Source organism: Vespa crabro, chromosome 6 (assembly GCF_910589235.1).
Source record: "Vespa crabro chromosome 6, iyVesCrab1.2, whole genome shotgun sequence".
Lineage (NCBI taxonomy): Eukaryota > Metazoa > Arthropoda > Insecta > Hymenoptera > Vespidae > Vespa > Vespa crabro.
In genome coordinates, this window is record NC_060960.1 from 1,769,222 (window position 1) to 1,790,006 (window position 20,785).

At 26.9% G+C, this 20,785-nt stretch overlaps 5 protein-coding genes across 8 annotated transcripts; 2 read left to right on the plus strand and 3 right to left on the minus strand.

Annotated features, from left to right (window-relative positions):
* Window positions 1-28: 28 nt before the first annotated feature.
* Window positions 29-1,252, plus strand: LOC124425079 (dolichol-phosphate mannosyltransferase subunit 1). The gene is made up of 4 exons (XM_046964899.1): window positions 29-245; window positions 353-563; window positions 675-865; window positions 935-1,252. The coding sequence occupies exons 1-4, from the start codon at window positions 103-105 to the stop codon at window positions 1,152-1,154; spliced, it is 765 nt and encodes a 254-aa protein (XP_046820855.1). The 5' UTR covers window positions 29-102; the 3' UTR covers window positions 1,155-1,252.
* A 793-nt stretch (window positions 1,253-2,045) lies between these two features.
* Window positions 2,046-8,712, plus strand: LOC124424912 (centrosomal protein of 104 kDa). Its single transcript, XM_046964511.1, has 16 exons — window positions 2,046-2,521; window positions 3,181-3,345; window positions 4,502-4,713; window positions 4,820-5,006; window positions 5,086-5,297; window positions 5,411-5,618; window positions 5,750-5,897; window positions 5,989-6,115; window positions 6,198-6,424; window positions 6,501-6,770; window positions 6,950-7,163; window positions 7,227-7,408; window positions 7,495-7,640; window positions 7,725-7,826; window positions 7,896-8,021; window positions 8,111-8,712. Exons 1-16 carry the CDS (start codon window positions 2,203-2,205, stop codon window positions 8,179-8,181), a joined length of 2,916 nt encoding a protein of 971 aa, XP_046820467.1. The 5' UTR covers window positions 2,046-2,202; the 3' UTR covers window positions 8,182-8,712.
* A 209-nt stretch (window positions 8,713-8,921) lies between these two features.
* Window positions 8,922-12,265, minus strand: LOC124424913 (tRNA (cytosine(34)-C(5))-methyltransferase). Of its 2 annotated transcripts, none has more exons than XM_046964514.1 (11): window positions 12,110-12,265; window positions 11,497-11,973; window positions 11,334-11,418; window positions 11,087-11,246; window positions 10,909-11,016; window positions 10,651-10,838; window positions 10,430-10,574; window positions 10,014-10,343; window positions 9,571-9,938; window positions 9,299-9,466; window positions 8,922-9,210 (listed from the first exon to the last, which is right to left on the minus strand). In XM_046964514.1, exons 1-11 carry the CDS (start codon window positions 12,173-12,175, stop codon window positions 9,092-9,094), a joined length of 2,214 nt encoding a protein of 737 aa, XP_046820470.1. In that variant the 5' UTR covers window positions 12,176-12,265; the 3' UTR covers window positions 8,922-9,091. The 2 variants fall into 2 exon arrangements, with proteins under 2 accessions (XP_046820470.1, XP_046820469.1); XM_046964513.1 differs by having other exon boundaries at window positions 11,087-11,249.
* Window positions 12,266-13,751: 1,486 nt separating this feature from the next.
* On the minus strand, window positions 13,752-18,258 carry LOC124424726 (vacuolar protein sorting-associated protein 35). Of its 3 annotated transcripts, none has more exons than XM_046964172.1 (12): window positions 17,875-18,258; window positions 17,076-17,295; window positions 16,851-16,974; window positions 16,576-16,771; window positions 16,297-16,491; window positions 16,140-16,223; window positions 15,820-16,056; window positions 15,449-15,597; window positions 14,870-15,356; window positions 14,389-14,808; window positions 14,171-14,314; window positions 13,752-14,097 (listed from the first exon to the last, which is right to left on the minus strand). In XM_046964172.1, exons 1-12 carry the CDS (start codon window positions 17,875-17,877, stop codon window positions 13,918-13,920), a joined length of 2,439 nt encoding a protein of 812 aa, XP_046820128.1. In that variant the 5' UTR covers window positions 17,878-18,258; the 3' UTR covers window positions 13,752-13,917. The 3 variants fall into 3 exon arrangements, with proteins under 3 accessions (XP_046820128.1, XP_046820129.1, XP_046820130.1); XM_046964173.1 differs by having other exon boundaries at window positions 17,076-17,274; window positions 17,875-18,249; XM_046964174.1 differs by lacking the exon at window positions 17,875-18,258 and adding an exon at window positions 17,757-17,820.
* Window positions 18,259-19,127: 869 nt separating this feature from the next.
* On the minus strand, window positions 19,128-20,635 carry LOC124424727 (coiled-coil domain-containing protein 97). The gene is made up of 3 exons (XM_046964175.1): window positions 19,714-20,635; window positions 19,309-19,471; window positions 19,128-19,237 (listed from the first exon to the last, which is right to left on the minus strand). The coding sequence occupies exons 1-3, from the start codon at window positions 20,628-20,630 to the stop codon at window positions 19,193-19,195; spliced, it is 1,125 nt and encodes a 374-aa protein (XP_046820131.1). The 5' UTR covers window positions 20,631-20,635; the 3' UTR covers window positions 19,128-19,192.
* Between the last annotated feature and the right edge of the window lie 150 nt (window positions 20,636-20,785).

Below are 20,785 nucleotides of genomic sequence, written 5' to 3' on the forward strand. Positions count from 1 at the left end.
CAAACAACGACACCTAGCTTTGAAGAAACTACACAGTTTTTACTTCATTTGATTTCATTGACTTCGTGTCACGTCAAAAACAGGTTTTTACGATTTGTTATAATGTCTGAGGAACACGAACAGATTTTAACAGCTATGAAAGAATTATCCAAAAACGATAAATATTCTATTCTACTTCCTACATATAATGAAGTTGAAAATTTACCGATTATAGTATGGCTAATTGTAAAATATATGGACGAGAGGTAACTACACAGAAGAGATAACCTCAGTGGGTGACATATATCAAGTGATTATAATTTAATTGAACCGCATAAATAATTATGTATTCTATGATTTGTAATAATTTCAGTAAGTTTGCATATGAAATTATTATAATAGACGATGGTTCACCAGATGGTACTTTAGATATAGCAAAAAAGTTACAAAAACTCTATGGGGAAGATAAAATAATTTTGAAGCCAAGGGAGAAAAAACTTGGACTAGGAACAGCTTACATGCATGGAATTAAATATGCGACAGGAAACTTTATTGTTTTAATGGATGCAGATCTTTCTCATCATGTAATTATTATGTGCTTACATAATGATTTATGAATTAGAAATTTTTACTTTTCTATTTAATATATCTTTCCGTTTCATTAATAAATGATTAATTATTATTTTGTATTTAAGCCGAAGTATATTCCAAAAATGATAGAACTCCAAAAATATCAAGATTTGGATATCGTTAGTGGAACTAGATATGCTGGAGGAGGTGGTGTTCATGGTTGGGATTTTAAAAGAAAATTGATAAGTAGAGGTGCTAATTTTCTAACTCAACTTTTACTGAGACCTGGTGCGAGTGATCTTACAGGGAGCTTTAGGTAACATTTAATTTTTTTATATATATTATATAATCTTGTTATACATATATTTTTTTTTTTTCATTACAGGCTTTATAAAAAAGATGTATTAGAACAACTTATTAAATCGTGTGTATCAAAAGGATATGTATTTCAAATGGAGATGATAGTAAGAGCACGACAATTTAATTATACAATAGGTGAAGTTCCTATTGCATTTATTGACCGAGTATATGGTGAATCTAAACTGGGTGGTTCTGAAATTTTCCAATTTGCAAGAGGTCTTCTGTATCTATTTGCTACCACATAAAAAAATTTTACATCTAAATTAAAAAATATAACAGCATTTCTTTGATTTGAATTTTATATTAAGATAATAAAATTTGTGTATATTAAAATGGCTATAAAATGGAATATTTATATATGTATATATAAATAAAGAATTATAAATTTGTATTTTATATGATAAAATTTTTATATATCTTTATGCGCGTGGTTTCTTTGATAATAAAAATAAAATAATTTAAACAAAGTAAGTATTTTGAAAAGTATATGTAATTTATATATAATCATTACATTTTTAAGAGACAGCTTATGAGTAAAATTAAGTGCATGTATTAATTAATATTAATGAGTTTTATTAATTAATACGCTAGCTAATGTTACAAATTAATTAACAAGTGGTTTGTTTAAGTAAATATCAGTACTTCGAAGCACGTGCTTACTCACGTGGTCTTGAATGATAGACGCAGAGCACGTATAACGATTCGCGCGGTTTTATCCACCCTCGCCGCACCCTGTGACGTCACGCAGCCTCCGTTTATTGATCCATTACGATATTACAGTCTATATTTTGACACAAGTATAAAGGAAGAAGATATTGCGAATGCAGATTTTTCTTAACGATTAAATATTTTACATCTTTAAGAGAATCAAGACAACATCGATATCTTCTTACATTTTTCTATAATGACAAAGTGTATCTAATGAAATATACCTGGAATTCATACTCTCTATAATCTCGCAAAGTGCAAAATACTTTAAATCTTTCAAAGAAGAATAATTTTCTTATTAGTAATAATAAAAAAAAAATAAAAAAATAAAATAAAATTAAGAAAAAAATATTAAGTAAATATTAAGTTTTACAAATATTTCTTAATATTTGTTTTATCATGATATTATAATAATTTCATCGATGAAACAAATAAACAATATAACAATACCACAATGTTGTAATAACAGATACACGTGTACTTGTTCCATATAAAAAATCGATAAAATTTCCGGTAAATTTTTTTTTTTTTCTTAATATTGTATAATTTACGAAAAGAACGATTGATTAAATATATTCAAACTGAATGAAATATGGGTTTTTCGTCGAACGACAAGAAGAACACAGGGCAAGTCAGTTAGTTCTGTCGCATGCTTCGCCGCGACCAGACGTTGTAGTTATTCCGCCAACGCGCCGGGGTGAAACTTGCAAGCTCCAATTCTATCGAGCTTTCAGATGGCTGTGCCTTTTAAATTTTGACCTATCTTTTTATCTCTTTCTTTATTATTTTATAATTTACTTTGATTTCTTCCGTCGTCGTAGTTGCCGTTCATTATTTCGCATAGAAAAAGAGATTTCGTCAAGTATGCCGAGGAAAATAGGATTCAACGTCGTTTACGCCACGAGTAAGCAAAAATTAATTAATTGTATAAATGAGATTTATAACCTAATAATCAATATTAAAAGTATTGTTCGTCGGTATTCAATCATTCGTTTATTCATCCAAATTCAAAGGGGTTTCGCGGAGGCATGAGGTTTACACGGTTGCGTGTATTTAGGCGCATTGATTTTCTTTTAGATTGCGCTATTAAAATTTCGTTCATTTGCATCCTTTTTAAATGTCACGAACAAAATACAATTATACACTTTGAAAGGAATCTTTGTTGTTTTCTTTTTTCTTCTTTTTTTTGATGCTTCGATTTGACAAAATATCTTAATCATAGAATTTCAAATCAACTGGTTCTTTCTGTTATTTATTAAGAGACATGATAATTCTTGTACCTTAGCGTCGCGTGACACTAGTTGACGTTTATTTTGTAAATTGTCGGAAGGATGTAATTTGACATGCAACATTAACGAACATACGATGAATCGTGATTTCTAAAGTTAATAAAAAGATCTATGTATTCTATCGTTAGGGATTGCGTCTAATCCTAAAAATATATAAATAACGTCTCATATGCTACACGTGTACAAGTTTTATGGAAATTACATAAGAAATTTTTCATGGAACATTTCGAAACGTTATTTCTTTTCTTTCTTTTTTCTTCTTTTCTTTATACAGGCGAAGAGGATAGACATTCTTCTTTAGAATTAAATATACATGGACCGACAGTACGAGGCTGGCAAAGTGCAAGAAAGTGTACGTATCCTCAAGAACTTATATTGCGTCTTCATGGACCTACGAAACTCACCAGGATACAAGTCCTCGCACATCAATATCTTATACGTAAGTTAAATTTTTGTTACTTTTTTATTTTTTACACTTATTAAAGAATAAATAAATAAATAAATAAATAAATAAATAAATAAATAAATAAATAAATAAATAAATAAATAAATAAATAAATAAATAAATAAATAAATAAATAAATAAATAAATAAATAAATAAATAAATAAATAAATAAATAAATAAATAAATAAATAAATAAATAAATAAATAAATAAATAAATAAATAAATAAATAAATAAATAAATAAATAAATAAATAAATAAATAAATAAATAAATAAATAAATAAATAAATAAATAAATAAATAAATAAATAAATAAATAAATAAATAAATAAATAAATAAATAAATAAATAAATAAATAAATAAATAAATAAATAAATAAATAAATAAATAAATAAATAAATAAATAAATAAATAAATAAATAAATAAATAAATAAATAAATAAATAAATAAATAAATAAATAAATAAATAAATAAATAAATAAATAAATAAATAAATAAATAAATAAATAAATAAATAAATAAATAAATAAATAAATAAATAAATAAATAAATAAATAAATAAATAAATAAATAAATATATATATATGTTCATATATTATATGTATATATATATGTTCATTTATTATATATATATATATATATATATATATATATATATAAATCTTTTATATTGAAAAAAATATTATTATTGTTAATTTTGTTATTTGTCAATCAAATTATTAATAGAATTCAATTTCTTTTTCTTTTTTTTCAAAACGAAAGAAAATGTTTCCTTTGTATCGAAAAACATTATTGTTATTCGGCTTCTTCTCTGAAAAGCAATTTGAGTAGAGTGAAAATCGAATTAATGCCGTGCTTAATCCGACTTTCCGAGGCTACGTCCTATCGTTATCTCTTCTTCATCCTTTTCTCGTTATACAAATGGAAGTGGAAATGGTACGTCGACAAAAGAGATTTTGTAGAGCACTAGATTAGTCTTTAGACCATCAATGTCAGCCTATAAAGTTTAAAGGTTTCGTTTAATACAAGTTATTCGATTTTCAAACGATAATTCTAATCAATGTCACGATGAAGTTATCTATAAGAAGATGTAATTGAATGAGAAAAAATCAAAAAGAGAAATATATATATATATACTATATTACAGCGGAAAAGTTGGAAATTTGGACGACGAAAGAAGAAAATGCTTCCGTTACGTCGGAATTCATTTATTTAGGGTACATTACCTTATCCGACAATGCCTCTACTCTTTATAAAAGTAGAGAGCTTAAAAGCGTTGCACTTCCAGAAACAGAAGCGGTATCGCTCAAGCTCAGGCTTCACAAATCGCACAGCAATGCGCACAATATCCATGATCAGGTATATATTTGAATTTAATTGGAAATGAATTTCACTAATATCTAATATTTAATAAAAATAATCATTAGTACATAGTCAAAATTGTAACTTTAGAATATTCGTTTAGGTTGGTCTAATCGCGATCAATATTCTCGGAGAACCTTATGGTCACGAATTAAGTGGTCAAGGAGATGCACCATATAATCCTCATTACACATCTCCTTACGATGATTTAGCATTTGAAATGTATGTTGATCGTGAAGTGGCGAAAATTATTAGACAGATGGAAGCAAAAAAGTTACAGGCCGTTGAAGGTAATAATTTTCTGAATCGAATATTTAACTAATCGTCTTTATAATATCCCTTTCTTACGGATTTTATTCAACCTTTTAGAGGAAAGGTTCGAGTACGCATCGAAGCTCAAAGTAGCAATGGAAAATTTAAGAAAAGCCGGAGAACGTCTTGGAAAGTACGAATTGGAAAAGAAATATGCTATAGCTTTGGAAGATTATGACAAAGCAAAAGCGAAAAAAGCACAGGCGCAACAGTATAGGCAACAAGTTTATCAAAGTTTGGAGGTCGAAGATTTACTTGAAATTCATGGGGTAAGTTTGCTTCGCATAATCAACAAGAGATAATTGATAGAAAAAAGAAAAAAAGAAGTATCCGAGTTAAATGAAACAAACAATTATTTTTCTTTTTTCATTAATTTTTATAGCCATTAGAAAAGAATAATTTATCGTCATTGGAAGGAAAAGAACCGATTACCGTGGATACTTGTACTTCGAACGTAGCTAACGTTGCGGAAGATATTACGTCTCCTCCGAGATTAGTCGTTCCACCTAATCGCGATGGAGCTTTATCACCTACAGGCCCAGCTCATCAACCACCTGTATCACCATTACATCAAAAACCAAGTAGCCCTGGTATAATATAATTTTTCTATACTCTAAAAGTAGAAAAAGAAAAGAAAAAAGAAATTAATTAAATTCATAATTTAACAAAAATTGCAAATTGTGCTTAAACATACGAATAAATATTTGTTTTTATTTTTTAGAAGTTACCGATAGTCCTACAAATGGTATACTCGAAAGGCAGAATAATTGTAATAAAGGATCATTAAGAAGAAAAACCAAGTCTGCGGGACCTGCGCTACGTTCCAGTTACGAGGCTTACGAGGAAAGAACTATACCAGCTTTAAGGCAGTAAGTAAATCTAATCTTTTGTATTGATTATATAAAAGCATAATGCATTTTTTATATTTTTTCAGTGTGTTAATTATATAATGTGTTCTAGTTCGCATACAAATGAATTCACGAGAGAATGCCATATGGACAGCACAGAAACAAAAGCTGCATCTAAACTTAATGATAGAGAAAAGAAACAAGCTGCATTACCTATAACTGTATTTGGAATGGAGATGGTATTAAATATTTTCATTATTAATTTTTAGATATACAATCACAAAAAAAAATATTCCAATTACTATTAAATGATATATTCAGGTGGAAAAGTTCTATTCAAAACAATTTACTGATAAAGAAGAAGGATTAATGCAGTTAAAAGAAGAACTAAAAACTTTCGATCCAGAAGTATCAAAACATTCTGCAAATAAAACTGCTAGAGCTACAATTTTGTTATTACATAGAGCTTTAAGAGACAAAGTCTTTAGTGTTTATAGCTTAGCTGCGCAATTAATTAGAATTTTTTTTGCTGAATTTGCAGCAGATAGGTAAAATATATATAATATATATCATCCATTTATTTCATCTATTAGAAACACCGATATTAAAAAGAATGTTTTTTAGGGTATCATCGACTGAAATTTCAAGAAGTGTAGAACGTTTACTTCCAGAACTTCTGACAAAATCAGGAGACACTACTCCAAGAATTCATAATATGGCAGTGCACACAATTCTTAGTATGGCAGATTGTAAATGCGTCAGAGAATTGCACATAATTCCAGTTCATTTAACAAGACCAGTCAGTAGTAGTACGCATCAAAGACTGGCATTAAGCAGACTAGAAATGGTAGAACAATTGATATTAAATCATGGAATATCAACAGATAAACAAAGGTGATATACTGTATTTCATTTTACTATATACTTTTCCATTATATCAAATTAATCGTTGAGGAAAATTGGGCCTCTGTTATCAATAATAATTATTTATTCGATCTACAGAGGTCCTTCCTCAAAATTAATCTGAATCATTAAAATACAATTACTCTGATAAGACATTGCAATTGTTGCAGTGGTTTGACATGTCGGACATTATCTGAACTGGGTTCTTCAGGGTTGCATCATCCTGCAGAAGCAGTACGAAAAGTTTCAGAAAGAATTTTAGTTTTAGTATATAAAGTTAATCCTAGATTGGTTCGTAAACAGTTACCTCCTGATGATGATATTACCAGAAGAAATTTACTGTATCGTCAACTCTTTCATGAGTTCGATTTGATAGATCTTCAGGTATATGATTTTATAATTAGAATACAAAAAAATGTATATAATATTCGTATTAATTAATTATAGAGAAAAAAAGAAGCCGAAAGTGGAACTAAAGCTACAACGACTCCAACGCGCACAAAATCAACAGAAAACAATGTAACAGAATCAACAAAATCTCCTCAAAGAACAAGTCCAGTTGTTAGTACGGGTAGTTCAACGAGTATTACGTCCCCGTCCGAAAATAGTGCTGATCATAAAGGAGATAAGTAAGAATTATTTGTTAAAATACTTATAATTTGTACAAATGTATATAGAGTTTATTTATAGAAATAATTTTTATGTATTATTCCAGAATGTGTATATTTTGTTTATCCAAAGGACAAGTATATTCCGAAGAAGGTCTAAATATACATTATTGGAGAAGCTGTCCAATGTTAACAAGATGCGAAGCATGTAAACAAGTTGTTGAAATTTCTTATTTGAATTCACATTTATTAAGTAATTATCTATTCATCTACGAATTTTATACAATAAGAAAAAATCTAAACAATCTGATATTTATATATTTCTTTATTTTCATAGATGAATGTGATATGAGGCGCAATTATATAAAATGCGATACTTGTAAGCAAGCTGTATATGAATGTTCTTTTGATGAACATAGAAAAGAAAAGACATGCTCAAGTATGGCTAAGTCTAAAAAAACATCCGAAAACAAAACGATAAAATTAAAATAACAAATTTTTATTTCAGAACCTACTGAAGGCCATGAACATTGTCCACTCTGTCATGGACTGGTTAATCAAAATAAATGGAGAGAACACTTAATGGGAGATCAGCCATGTAAAAACAATCCACGAAACAAAATTGGAAAATCTTGTAAGCTAGACTTACAAAATTATTTTAATATTAAATATTTATAAATATCTATTGGTAAAATTGATTATTAAAATTATTCTATTTTATAGGTTCCAGATCACCATCTAATACACAAAATCTTGGTGGAAAGTTAACTTCACCGACTGGAAAAGATTACTAGCATTAGCCATCCAATTTAAATTTGTTATAGTCCAACAAATTGTAGAAAATTTTTATAATTTCGTTTATTTTTTATCGTAGTTTATATATATTTGTTATAACTTGTCCAACGTTTTTTATATTTATACTTATATTTAACTCGTTTTCTAGCTGAACCCGTCCTTTTCTCGTAAGTAAAAACATTTAGTTTAAAAAGATCGTTAACTACACGTGACATAATCTTCAATCTTTGAAAACTAAAATTCTATTATGGAATAAGATGGAAAACGAACAAGGTGATATTTAATATAATTAAAGGGTAAAAATTAGTCAAGTATAGACAAGTTTACATTTTTTGCAAGTATAAGATAAATACTCCAGATGATTGAATTTATCTAACAATATAATATCAATCGTTATGGCATTAGCCACCTCAGAATTCATGATTCCTCTGTATCCGGCCAATATTTATAACATGTTTGTACAATATCCTTTAATAACAAAATCTTACTAGGTCCATGACCAAATAATAATAATAGTTCAAAAACATTAATTCAGAAGGGTATTTCTTGCTCAAATATCATAAAATAAGATATGTAATTTCATAAAAGTAATTATTTCTCAAAACATAGATAGTAAATACATTTCCCATTATTATAAATGTCTCGACTTTTATCCAATTTTTTTTTGTTATGAATCTATATTATTTGACATTCCTTTATGTGTTTATTTCTATTTTAATAATGTAAAACTTGTATAAAGTTTATAGTAAAGTATACATATATAGGTATTTTATTTGTATATAACAAATATATATGCATATGTGGTAAAGAACGAACATCCACTGCTCTAAGGAACATTAAGTTGGTATAAAATTATTACTAACAATTACGCGGGATAACTGCTAGTAATAAAAATTATTTGAATTTTTTTTATAAAGAATCACCATTTTCACTGATTTTTTCTTCAGTTACGGTTTCCTCACTTACCGATTCTTCATTATTAATTTCGTCTGTTGACAAAGTGCGGTTTTCTTTGAATTTATTTTTTTCTAAAAAATATATATAAAAAATGATAGTTATTTATACAATTTAAATCATATATTTTGTATATATCATTATAGAATTCAGGCTACATACCAAACATTGAACAGTCAGCTCCTAATAAACGTAAATAATGAATCGCATCATGAATAGGCACATAAGCTCTAAGGGACATAGTACCTCTCCAACCTACTAACTGTAATTTTAATGGATACAGCTTATCAGTTTTTTCTTCTTCGTATAAAAGTATACAACTACCAGTTGCTGAAAGTTAAGATTATTTACTAAGGATAAAATTTAATAGTTTATACATACATTTTATTAATTATATTAATTAATATTAATATATAATATTAAATAAATAATACCAAAGTCTTTAAGAAGTTCTTGAGTGACTGGACTCAATTTGATAATTTCAGGTGGTGTACGCGGTTCATTGTTTTGCAAAAGCATGATTAAGTCTTCTTTCATTACTTTAAGCTTTCTGCCTTTGCCAATATAGTGAAAAATACTTTGCATTCCTTCCTGGGCAAGTCTGAAGGCACATTTCATGTTTTTATTATCGCAACGTACAAAAGTCTTAACACCTGTATTAATCATTTTGACTTTATTTTCATTCGATATAACAATATCACGGATTGCCGGTGACGTGAAATAAATGTTTTTCTTTTTTCCTTCGTGACATCTGACTAATAAACATCGTGGATCCAAATCATCAGATATGTCATAAAATTCTCTAATAAATTTAGGGAAAGATCAGTATTTTGTATACTACAATACGAAAATTATAATACAATATATTAAATCTTACTTAATTGATAACCATACATCTTCTTTATCATCTTTAAAGAAAACAAACGGATCTTCTCTATATCCAACAACTCTTTTACGTTTTCTTTGAGGTTCTTGCCATTTCTTTTCACCTTCCAATGATCTTTTTTTATCACCTGAATTATTTTCTGTTTCCTCGTGTTCTGCTTCCTCTTCAAGACTTAGTTCATCCTTTTTACTATCAATGTTTGTATTCTCTATGTTCTGATTAAATACACTTGATTCATTTTCCCATGGTAAAGGTTTTACTTTTTCAAGTACAGCAACAAAAAAGCCTCCTGTATCTTGATGATGTGGTAATATTCTCATACTATATAATTTAAAAATATAAATTATATCGTTTATACTAAATAAATTATTTAAAGAAAAGTAACAAATCAAATAATTCTAATTTACCAACGTTCAAGATGAAATTTTGAACTATCTTCTTTACTTGGTGGAAACATTTTCGGTCTGATCTGCGTTTGCCATTGCTGAGGTACATCCTCCCATGAATTATAATATTGTAAATTTTTAGAAGCCGGTAACCAATGTGTTACACCTAAAACATTCCTTTATTAAAATTTTCTTTAAATTACATAAATATGTATATGATTTTGAAAATTAAAAATACTGACCAGGATCACATATTAATCCTGGTACTAAATCTCTACAATCCACTAGTTGAACAGAGTCCTGTGTTTCAATGAGAACTCTGTGAAGAACTGCTTCATTCTCAACAGGATTTAATGAACATGTAGAATATACCATCCTACCTCCAACTGCTAATAATTCTAATCCTCTCTTTGCTATTCTGTATTGAATTCTTTAAAAAAACCAATTTAAGTTATGAATTATAACTTTTATGATCATATTAACACAACTATGATATTTACCCATGAAGATTATCACCATTTGCTGCATTCCACTTACACCAAATATCTGGATTCTTTCTCATTGTACCATCACCGCTACATGGTACATCAGCAAGTATTCTATCAAATCTATTTAAAGTAATGTTTGCATTAATACATGAATAATAGAAGAATACATTAATACATGAATTATACTAACTTCAAAGTGTCTTTAGTACCATCTGCCTGAGTTACACTAAAGTTTGGCATGATCGATGAATCATGATTCGTGATGAGAATATTAGGACTATTCAATCTTTTAGCTTGATGTACAAGCATATAACAACGATTATTATCAAGATCATTCGCTATCACAAAACCTTCTGTTGACAAGTAAATTGATTAGTATATGCAAGTTGTATTTCTTTTGCATATAAATAAATATATTAAATATAACGAATTTATACCTGGAGGTATATTACCCTCATTAGCGTGTATCATTTCTATCAACTGTGCTGTTTTTGATCCTGGTGCAGCACACATGTCTAGCACCTACAAAAAATAATATATATTAATATATATATAATCAACATCATAATTAAGGAAATAACTCACGATTTATATATTTACCTTATGTCCAGGTTTTACATCCAAAACTAAAGGTGGTACCATACTAACTACTTCTTGTCTACTAATACTACCACTATTTGTCTCTGCAATTAAAAAATTATGTAACCTGAAATATGCTTCAGATCTACGAATATCTTTTCTTGTTAATTGTAACTGCCATGCTAATTCTTCTGGATAAAATGGTAAACAATGTAATATTGTTTTCTTGTCAGTATCTTCTTCGCCATCTTCTAAATTAGTATTTAAAATTTCTTTAAAAAAGTCACTCTTTATAATGTCTAATAAAACTTTTGCCTCGGATTTCGAGCCAGTAATACGAAATGCTACAGGTAGATTTTTCCTCATCGTAGTAATAAATTCATCCCATTTCTCTTCAGGGATTATATTTTGTGTTTTATAATAATTTTCAAAATCCTTATTTTCTCTGATTATATCAGCATAACTTCTGTGTGGTGTATTATCCCATTCGTTTTTCTTCTATATAAATTTCAAAGAAAAATTAAGAAAAATATATTAATAAATAAAACAGAAGAAAAAATAACAAATTATTAAAATAGAGAGAATAACCCTAAATCGTTGCTGGTATATACAATAATAAATAATAAATTCTTACTTGTTGTTTTTCACGCCGTTTCTCGGCAAAATTTTTTTTTGGTTTATGTTTCCGTCCTTTACCCATTATTATTTATAAAACGTATTTAAAATCTCTTTTTAAAATAAACACGTGCCACTATATCACCAACAAACCACTTTATTCGTCAAATTGACAATTATAGATGGCGCCCTTATATACATACAGAAAGCCCGCGCTATTAAAAATGATTCAAAATAAAAATTTGTAATAAAATGAATGTATATGTTTGCATGTTAATATATTTATTTACTTAACCCCTTACTCTATAATATCATATGAGACTCGTGGTATGTATATCGGGTTAAACATTTGAAACACGAGTGAAACCTGTTAGTTCAATTTTTACAGACAAGAGCGATTTTGTTGCTTTTATAGTACGCGCTGTTACGATTTAAATTAAGTGTAAAGAATTAACTGCATATTTAAATTGTTATTACCGACTGAGTTACTTACTTGTTAAATAAATATTCATTACCTTTGATCGAGTCATCCAGTTGGTAAAATAGAAATTTTCTTTCAACTAGTTCACATGTTAAGTATGTAGCTTTCCCCGAATTTATTGACATTATTGACAAAACTTAATCTGTTAACTGTATTTGATAAATATATTCATCATGAATAGATGGAAATATTTTGTGCTATAACGACTGTACTCGTCATGCAAAAAGAAAAATTATCTTTTACTATTTAAATTAAAATTGTAATGGAAACTAAAAAATATACATGAAAAAATATACACGAGTATAAATTAAATAAAAGTTGATAAATTAATCTTCATCATTAGTTGTATCGATAACTGTATCAGTAAAATCAAATAAATATGTTAATATTTCAAACGATTTAATAATTTTTGGCCTATAATACTCTTGTCAAAAATGATATATAAATGCAGTTATATGTGAACAACGGCAAGGCAATAGATTGCTATTCGTATGTAAATCGTTGTATAGCTATGTATGTTTATATAATATTGTGTCAATATAATATTGATATGATTTTCGTCTAATGCGTCTTAAGAGGATCATCATTTTTATAATATTATTATCTGTTGTAAAATATTCGACATTTAGAGCGTTTTCAATGTTCATTAATTCCGCAAGATAATATATCGCTTGTGACAATTGGTATGTATTTGTGAATAATAGTTTTAGATCATTACCGGTAAATACAGGAAATTCATTAAACAGCAGAAGGTCATTATCATAAGAAGTATTTTACAGCAACCAAATCCCAATATTTGATCTTATTTGATCCTATATAATCCTTTTCGATTTTATTTGGTCTTCTTCGATCTTATTTTATTCTATACGGTATTATTCGAGCCTATTCAATCTTACTTGATCGTGTTCCTACTCGATCCTTTTTTGGAAAAAAAATTCTCATTTGAGAAGTTGATGCAAAATTATAAATATTCGATTACGATAATTTATTATTTTAATCTTGTTTATATAATGCACAATTTTAAATGCAAGATCATTTTCCATAAAATACATCTAATGTTAAAATTATATTAATTCAAATATTTTATTAGGTTTATATATAAGAAATATTTGTTAAGGCATTTCGTAAATTTTTATTAAAATAATTGTACATAATTATAATTTAATAATATTTGACTAAATTATTATAACAATTTATTTTATTTAAGTAGACTAATATAATCAAATTGTTTTTCACAGATGTATCTTAAATAAACACGTACTTCTAAAATTTCAGATTATCGCATTTTAGGTAATTTTTTTTTTAGAATCATATATACAAAATTTTAATAAGGCTTTTTTATATTATTACAAAACAAGACGTTGGTAAGATAAACCCTCAGATTCCGGTGATTCCATTCTATTCCTTAAGTGTTCCAATGTGTTTGCTAAATGTTTTTGAATTTGTTCTGTTTCTTCACTAACTTCCAAATTAGGAAGTTCTTCCCTAATTTTTGCGATCACTTGATTTAAAATTTGTATCGTAACCTGCAGCAAATAATCATATTATATTTCATACGTGTTATTACATAATTGTTTTAATGATTAATTATCACCTTACCGCAGTATTTCCTTTTTCATAAAAATAGATATAATGATTCAACAATTCTACATATAATTGTACTTGTACAGAAGTATCCATACATTGACTTGCTATTCTTATTCCTTTTTTTAAACAATCCAAAACTTTATTTGCATCATGCATCTAAAATTATGTCAATTTTAGTTATATAGACATAAAATAACTATTTTAATATATTTTCAAACGTAAATGTTTACTTCTTTTCCATCTGTAGCTAAAGATTTTCCAGACCAAAATATGTGTGAACATGTAGCAACACCTCTGCATTGATCTGGTTTTCGTAATAATTTACTAGCATATAAAGCACATTGGTTTCTCACTGGTTCTGCATTTTCCTCACTAAAACAACTCATCTGTTCAAACGTAGCAATAATTAATGTGATAGCTGCAAGTTGAGCTTTTGAGTCACTAATTTCATCTTCATATATTGAAAATGCTTGACTCATAAATTCATAAGCAACCATTTCAAAGTTATTAAAACGAATTTCTCCTATAGCAATAGCTCCTTGAAGAAACAACCTTAGCGGTAACTCTGCTAATTCAGCTTTCATTAATGCAGTTATAGTTGTATGACAAAATTGAAAAATTTTTTGACACTTTTTTTGCCACATATCATCCTGAAAGATACAAGTTTAATTTATTTACATGTCTTTTTTTATTTCAAAAAAATCTACATACCTGATCTTTTAATCCTTTATATGTAAAAGCTAATTGATACGCCTGAAAAATAATGGGTGGAAGTGTATACTTTATTCTTCGATTGCCACCAGCACTAAAGTGTTTTCTGGCAGCACTCAATATCATATATTGTTGATCGGCAGTATCAGATTTAAAATGATGAATTAATCGACCAAGAAGTCCTTGTTCCTCTGCAAAATCTTCAGGATCTTCTTCTATACTAGGCTGATCAGATTGGTCTTGAACTAATGGTGATACCATTGACAAAATAGCATCCACTTGTTCTTGAGTTGGTATCAAAGTTTCATTTTCTAGTATATTTGTTATTATATAAATAGCTAATAATTTTCTACCCTCATAATCAAAATATTCTAATAAAGGTGCATAATGTTCCAATTTTAGGACAGTCAAAATATTTTTGTAATTATCTACAGGAATTTTCATTAACCTAACTAATTCTCTTGATACAGCACTATTGTACTCCAACCTAAATAAAAATTAAGTTTTAGTGTATTTACCTTATCTGTAATTAATGAAAAAAAAAATAGTTATTACTGCTTATCTTATTATCATACATACTTATCTACATTTTGTTTTTGGAATATTTGTACAGTAGTTAACAAAACTTTGTCAACATAATCTACCCTGTCTGGATAGCACTTATGTGCTAAATTAATGAGAGCTACTTGAAGAGAAACTATATCTTCAGACGGCATATCTTGTCTAGTCTAAAAGCATAAAATATTATTTAAATTAATAAATATGGCAATAAACATTTTTAAATAATTTATCTTTTCAATCATTCTCAGACTTAAACTTAATGAGTAAGGAAGCTGTGTGAAATATACATAATCATGTAAATATCAATAGTTACATAAGAACTATCATCACTGAATAATTTTGTACTATAAAAACTACAAAGTTATTTTCTATCTATAAATTATTTGTACCTGTATAATAGTTGCTATTTGATCACTAAATACATCAAATAGTTTAACATCCTGTGGAATTCCTGGAACTTGATTAGGACTTCCTGGTCCTCCTACACCATCAGATCTCTGACTGAATGCTGCAAGTCTATCTATTAGAGAAATTATTATATTTTTCACATTTACTCCATTCTGTAATTCTGCACAAGATTTTAGGAATGCATTTAGTGTCTGTAGATGAAATTCTTCTGGAAATACCTATATATAATTTTAAACAATTTTATTATTTATATATTAAGGATATATTTAATTACTTTTTATTTAGAATTATTTAGTCATACCTGTATAATACACTCCATGAGATATTCTTGAGCAATTGCATCTCTACAACTTACCACTTGTTCTAAAATACCTGGTAATACTAACTGAAACAAATATTTAGTAAAAATAATATTTACAAAATATATTTAATGTGAGATTCAATTTTAAACAATTTACCTTTTTATACTTATCTAATGTAACAGATTCTAATTGACTTAATCGTACAAGATTTGTTCCAACTAATATTCTTAATTCTTCTCTTTCTCTTTCTCGTCTCTCCCTATCTCTACTGTGACCTTGATGTTGCATGCGTACCCATAACTTATTCATTTCTGCAAAATTCATAAGAACAAAATCTATGCTATCACGGACCTGTAAATAAACGAATAAATCTCTAAAAAAAAAACACAATGTAAATCTCTAGACTAAACTGTTTTTTGAAATCTTTTTACATACAGTTCCATCTTCATCATCACTTTCTGCAACATCTGGTAATATATTACGTATACATTGTAATAAATAATTTCTCAAAAAAAGACCTCTTAAAGGATGTTGTACACCTCTACACATTTCTACTAAGTCTCGAAGAAGATTTCTTTTTAGGCCTGGAGTTGTTTTGATATATACTAATCCAACTGTGATAAGCAAATATCTATAATGTTAATAAAATAGTTATTAGTTTAATAACCTAATTTAAATAGAATGTAGTATAATAAAAAATATAAACATACAATCTTGGTACGATATTACCAACATATTGCACTAACTCGTATAAATCTGTAACTTTCCTTCCTTTCTGAAATTCATCTAATAAATATAATTCTAAATGTCTTAATTCATCTGTAATTGCCATATCTAATTTTATATCATAGGAAAACTTTTTCCACATTATATTTTATATGTAACTTATATTGCACATTATAACAAAAATAGATGATTTACAAAGTTAAGGATACAAAGTTCATAATAACTTTTTGGACTTAATAGGGAAGTCCTGAGTTCTCCTAACATTGTAGAAGCATGTTTTAATGCATCCATGAGTTTCATCTTATCCAAACAGTGCTTCATTTGAAAAGCTTGAACTTTGACCACGCCTATTGCATCTTCAAGGAGTTTTTCTTGTTCTTCCACCCCAGTCATGGCAGATGTCATTGGCTGCGAGAAAAATAAAGATACCTACCAGGAACACCAGGTAGTACCATGCCAGGTAAGCCATTCAAATTAAGCATGCACCATTTATTATGCTTAAGCATCTGAGAGGTCATTGAGATAATTGCATTTACTAAATAAGAACTATTTAACCCGATAAATAACATATTTGTTTACAATTTATTATTTCTTCACGACTAATTTATTACGAATATCAAAAAGATGACGAATTAAATATGAAAAAATACTACATTGTAGAAATGAAACAAATGAATAAAATAACTAAAATAGTATATATTTATATATAAAGAGTCTACTTTAATATTATTATTTTTAAAAAGTTATTATATACTACAACAGAAATATCAAATTTTAATAAAACCAACTGTATAATAAATTAATTATTTAAAAAGAAATATATTTTTTTTTAAATGTGTGAAGATTTACTCGAAGGACATATATACTTTAACATTTTTACACAGATTAACCTTTTCATGCAATAAATTTGATGTTTAAGAAAAGTCACTTGTATCTTTACTTAGATGATAAGGTTAATAAAGCTTTCAAGCAAATATAAAATACATTATTTAGTGATACAGTATTTACCATTTTTTATGAAAAAATAATCACCACACTTCGAAAATACCCTCTCAACAAGGAATATATACTTGATTTCAGTATAGTTCTTTTGATAGAGCGTTGTCAAGCCGGTAGGTACATTGTACGACTGATACACATATGTATGTATATCTGCAGCTATTAATTCTTCATGGTATTTCTCTTTTCCATGTAACCAAGTTTCCTTTTCCATCAGTTATGCTTACATTGAATGTTTGAGGATTCCTAAATGTTACAACCAATTCGCCGATATCTTAATAAACGCTGAAAACGTAATAACTAATAATGACAATTTCTATCAAATATGCATTCAATGGCGACTTTGCTTAAAGACCAATAGGAAAGACATTAGCAGGATATTTTCGCAATAGTATCGTTAATTAGAAATCGTATCGAAGAACATATATATAACTTTTTAAGGATAACGAAAATAGACTTGCAATTGAGTAATATTGTTTCTTTCTAAAGTAATTTTATTTGAACATTTTATGCTATACACAGTTTAAATAAATGTAAAACAATCGAAATAAATAATTATTTAATTGAATAAGTTTAAACGTTTTTAATGTTCACTGTTTGGTATCTTTCCGTAGACTATTGTCACTTGTTAAAGTCATCTAAACAACTCATTTTGTTATTATTTATATCATCGGCGAGCAATAATAATTCGAGTTTGAAATTCGCATTTAAATAAATTTTACATCAAAATTATTTTTATTTAAGGTACGTTAATAAATACGAAATGTTGAATTACTTTATATTTTATATGTAATAAATAAAAATATTGTTTATTTAACATAATTAAATTAAATCTCGTTACCACATTACCTTGTATTAATATTTTTAATATTATCAAATTATCTTTGATTGTGTTTATAATTTGTAATGTATTTTCAAAAGATACAAATTGTTAAAATAATTCATAATAAATTAAAATTAATTATGATATAATAATAATGAAATAATAAAATTCAGATGTTTAATATTAATAATATCAATTAAAATATATAAATATATTCTCCTTTCTATCTACTTAGATATTTGATTATACATATCATTTATTAATTAATTTTTAATGTAAAATATAGAAAAATCAATGGATTAAATGAAATTGAATATATTATATTGAATATATACTTATTAGACATATAAAATAAAAAGTTTGCATACATTTTTATATGTATATAAAAACAATAATCAGAAATATAAAAACAATATCAGAAATGATCAAAAACACTTGGTAATCTTTTAAAAGTCTTTGTTTTTATATTTACAATATTTATCCTAAGATACTATATCTATAAATTCATGTCTCATTGTCCACACTATATGTGTTTGTAGAAGTCTGTTCCTATTGAATAAATAACTCTTCTGTAAGTCAGAACTTTTGGAATGAACTGATTGAAAGAAATATTAATTAACCTTCAACGATCGCATGTAAGCATCCAATTCATCTTCAGATTCATTCTGAACTATGCCATTTTCTGGAATAATAGTTTCAGGAGATTCTGAATCAAAATATTTTTCTTCTTCATCTTGAGTTCGCAAATCTACATTATCATATGCTTCATTATTATCGACCATGCTAGAACAAAATATTAAATAAATACATACAAAATTCTTGTTTATCTTAAATAAAATCTCACGTTAGCAATATTAATAATTTTATGTAATAAATATATATATATATCTATAATAATATATATATCTATATATCTATAATATATAGATAATATATATAAATATATATATATATATATCTATAATATATATATATATCTATAATAAATATATATATATATAAAACAATACTTATTTTTTTAATACCTATAATCAAAATCAGGATCTTTCCCTTCTAGAAAGCTTTGATACATATGTGTTACAAATTCCTCTTTAAGTATCTCTTTTTCTTTTGTTGAGATTTTTTGTATATATTTATGTATATGTTTTGTTTTGTTTTCATCTTCTTTATTAACTTGAACATTAGATAATTCACCCCAAGATTTATTTTGTTCCGCTTTCAGATTTGAAAGTTTCAAGGAACAATTTTCATTTGTATCATCATCATCATCATCATCATCATCATCATCATCATCATCATCTTCATTATCATCAGAATCATCAGAATCATTCTCTTCTAGAACATTATCTTCTTCTTCTTTTTGTAATTTTTCACGTTCTTTAGCCCAATCTCTTTCAATACTTTCCATGAGGAGATGAACGAAGGTAATACTTTTCATATCTATATTATCACGAGTTTCTTTTTGCTTTTTTGTTAAATATTGTCCAACAAGTTGTTCATATAATAATGGGTTCCGTTTCATCATTTCACATTCACTGAAATATTCTCCTTCCTCTATCAATTTTTTAAGTGCCTCATATCGCCTATTTTTTATATCTCTTTGTCTTATAGAATTATTAAAATGTCTGTGTAATCTGTTTATATGATAGGATATTTCATAATTTTCATCCTTAGCGTTATCAAAATATTTTAAATGTTCTTCACGTAAATAATGTCCAAATTTTGCAAGAAATAAACAATGACTTTTTTGAAGTAAATTACTTGCAATTGTTCGCTTTTCTTCAAATGTTAATTCAGGATCATCTTTTTGTTGACTTTTAAAATTTGCATCACTTTCAGCCAAATAATTCAACAATTCATCTTCCAAGTTATTTCTAACCTCTGTCATTGTTTTGATAGAATTCTGTTCCACGTTTGAAACTTGTCTTTCCATAAGCATCATTAAATGTTTTGATAACTGCTGCTTTTATTTATTTATATAGAAAATCGTATTCATATAATTCATTACGTAAATATAACACATTATTATGATAAGATAAAAAAAAAAATAGGATAAGATGGTTCTCCTTTTCTGGTTATATAAACGATACAATCACA

Excerpts from the sequence above, each read along its gene's own strand:
- LOC124424727 (XM_046964175.1), bottom strand. The coding sequence starts at position 20,630 with ATGATGCTTATGGAAAGACAAGTTTCAAACGTGGAACAGAATTCTATC. Across the intron at positions 19,472-19,713 it reads GATCCTGATTTTGATTATAG|CATGGTCGATAATAATGAAG; the intron begins GTATTAAAAAAA and ends ATTTTGTTCTAG. Across the intron at positions 19,238-19,308 it reads CTTACATGCGATCGTTGAAG|GAACAGACTTCTACAAACAC; the intron begins GTTAATTAATAT and ends TTTATTCAATAG.
- LOC124424913 (XM_046964513.1), bottom strand. The coding sequence starts at position 12,175 with ATGGGTAAAGGACGGAAACATAAACCAAAAAAAAATTTTGCCGAGAAA. Across the intron at positions 11,419-11,496 it reads ATGTAAAACCTGGACATAAG|GTGCTAGACATGTGTGCTGC; the intron begins GTAAATATATAA and ends TATTTTTTGTAG. Across the intron at positions 10,839-10,908 it reads AATGGTGATAATCTTCATGG|AATTCAATACAGAATAGCAA; the intron begins GTAAATATCATA and ends GTTTTTTTAAAG.
- LOC124424912 (XM_046964511.1), top strand. The coding sequence starts at position 2,203 with ATGAAATATGGGTTTTTCGTCGAACGACAAGAAGAACACAGGGCAAGT. Across the intron at positions 6,116-6,197 it reads CTGTATTTGGAATGGAGATG|GTGGAAAAGTTCTATTCAAA; the intron begins GTATTAAATATT and ends TGATATATTCAG. Across the intron at positions 8,022-8,110 it reads AAACAAAATTGGAAAATCTT|GTTCCAGATCACCATCTAAT; the intron begins GTAAGCTAGACT and ends TCTATTTTATAG.
- LOC124425079 (XM_046964899.1), top strand. The coding sequence starts at position 103 with ATGTCTGAGGAACACGAACAGATTTTAACAGCTATGAAAGAATTATCC. Across the intron at positions 564-674 it reads ATGCAGATCTTTCTCATCAT|CCGAAGTATATTCCAAAAAT; the intron begins GTAATTATTATG and ends TTTGTATTTAAG. Across the intron at positions 866-934 it reads GATCTTACAGGGAGCTTTAG|GCTTTATAAAAAAGATGTAT; the intron begins GTAACATTTAAT and ends TTTTCATTACAG.
- LOC124424726 (XM_046964172.1), bottom strand. Across the intron at positions 16,772-16,850 it reads GGTAATATCGTACCAAGATT|ATATTTGCTTATCACAGTTG; the intron begins GTATGTTTATAT and ends TTAACATTATAG. Across the intron at positions 15,357-15,448 it reads CAAAAACAAAATGTAGATAA|GTTGGAGTACAATAGTGCTG; the intron begins GTATGTATGATA and ends ATTTTTATTTAG.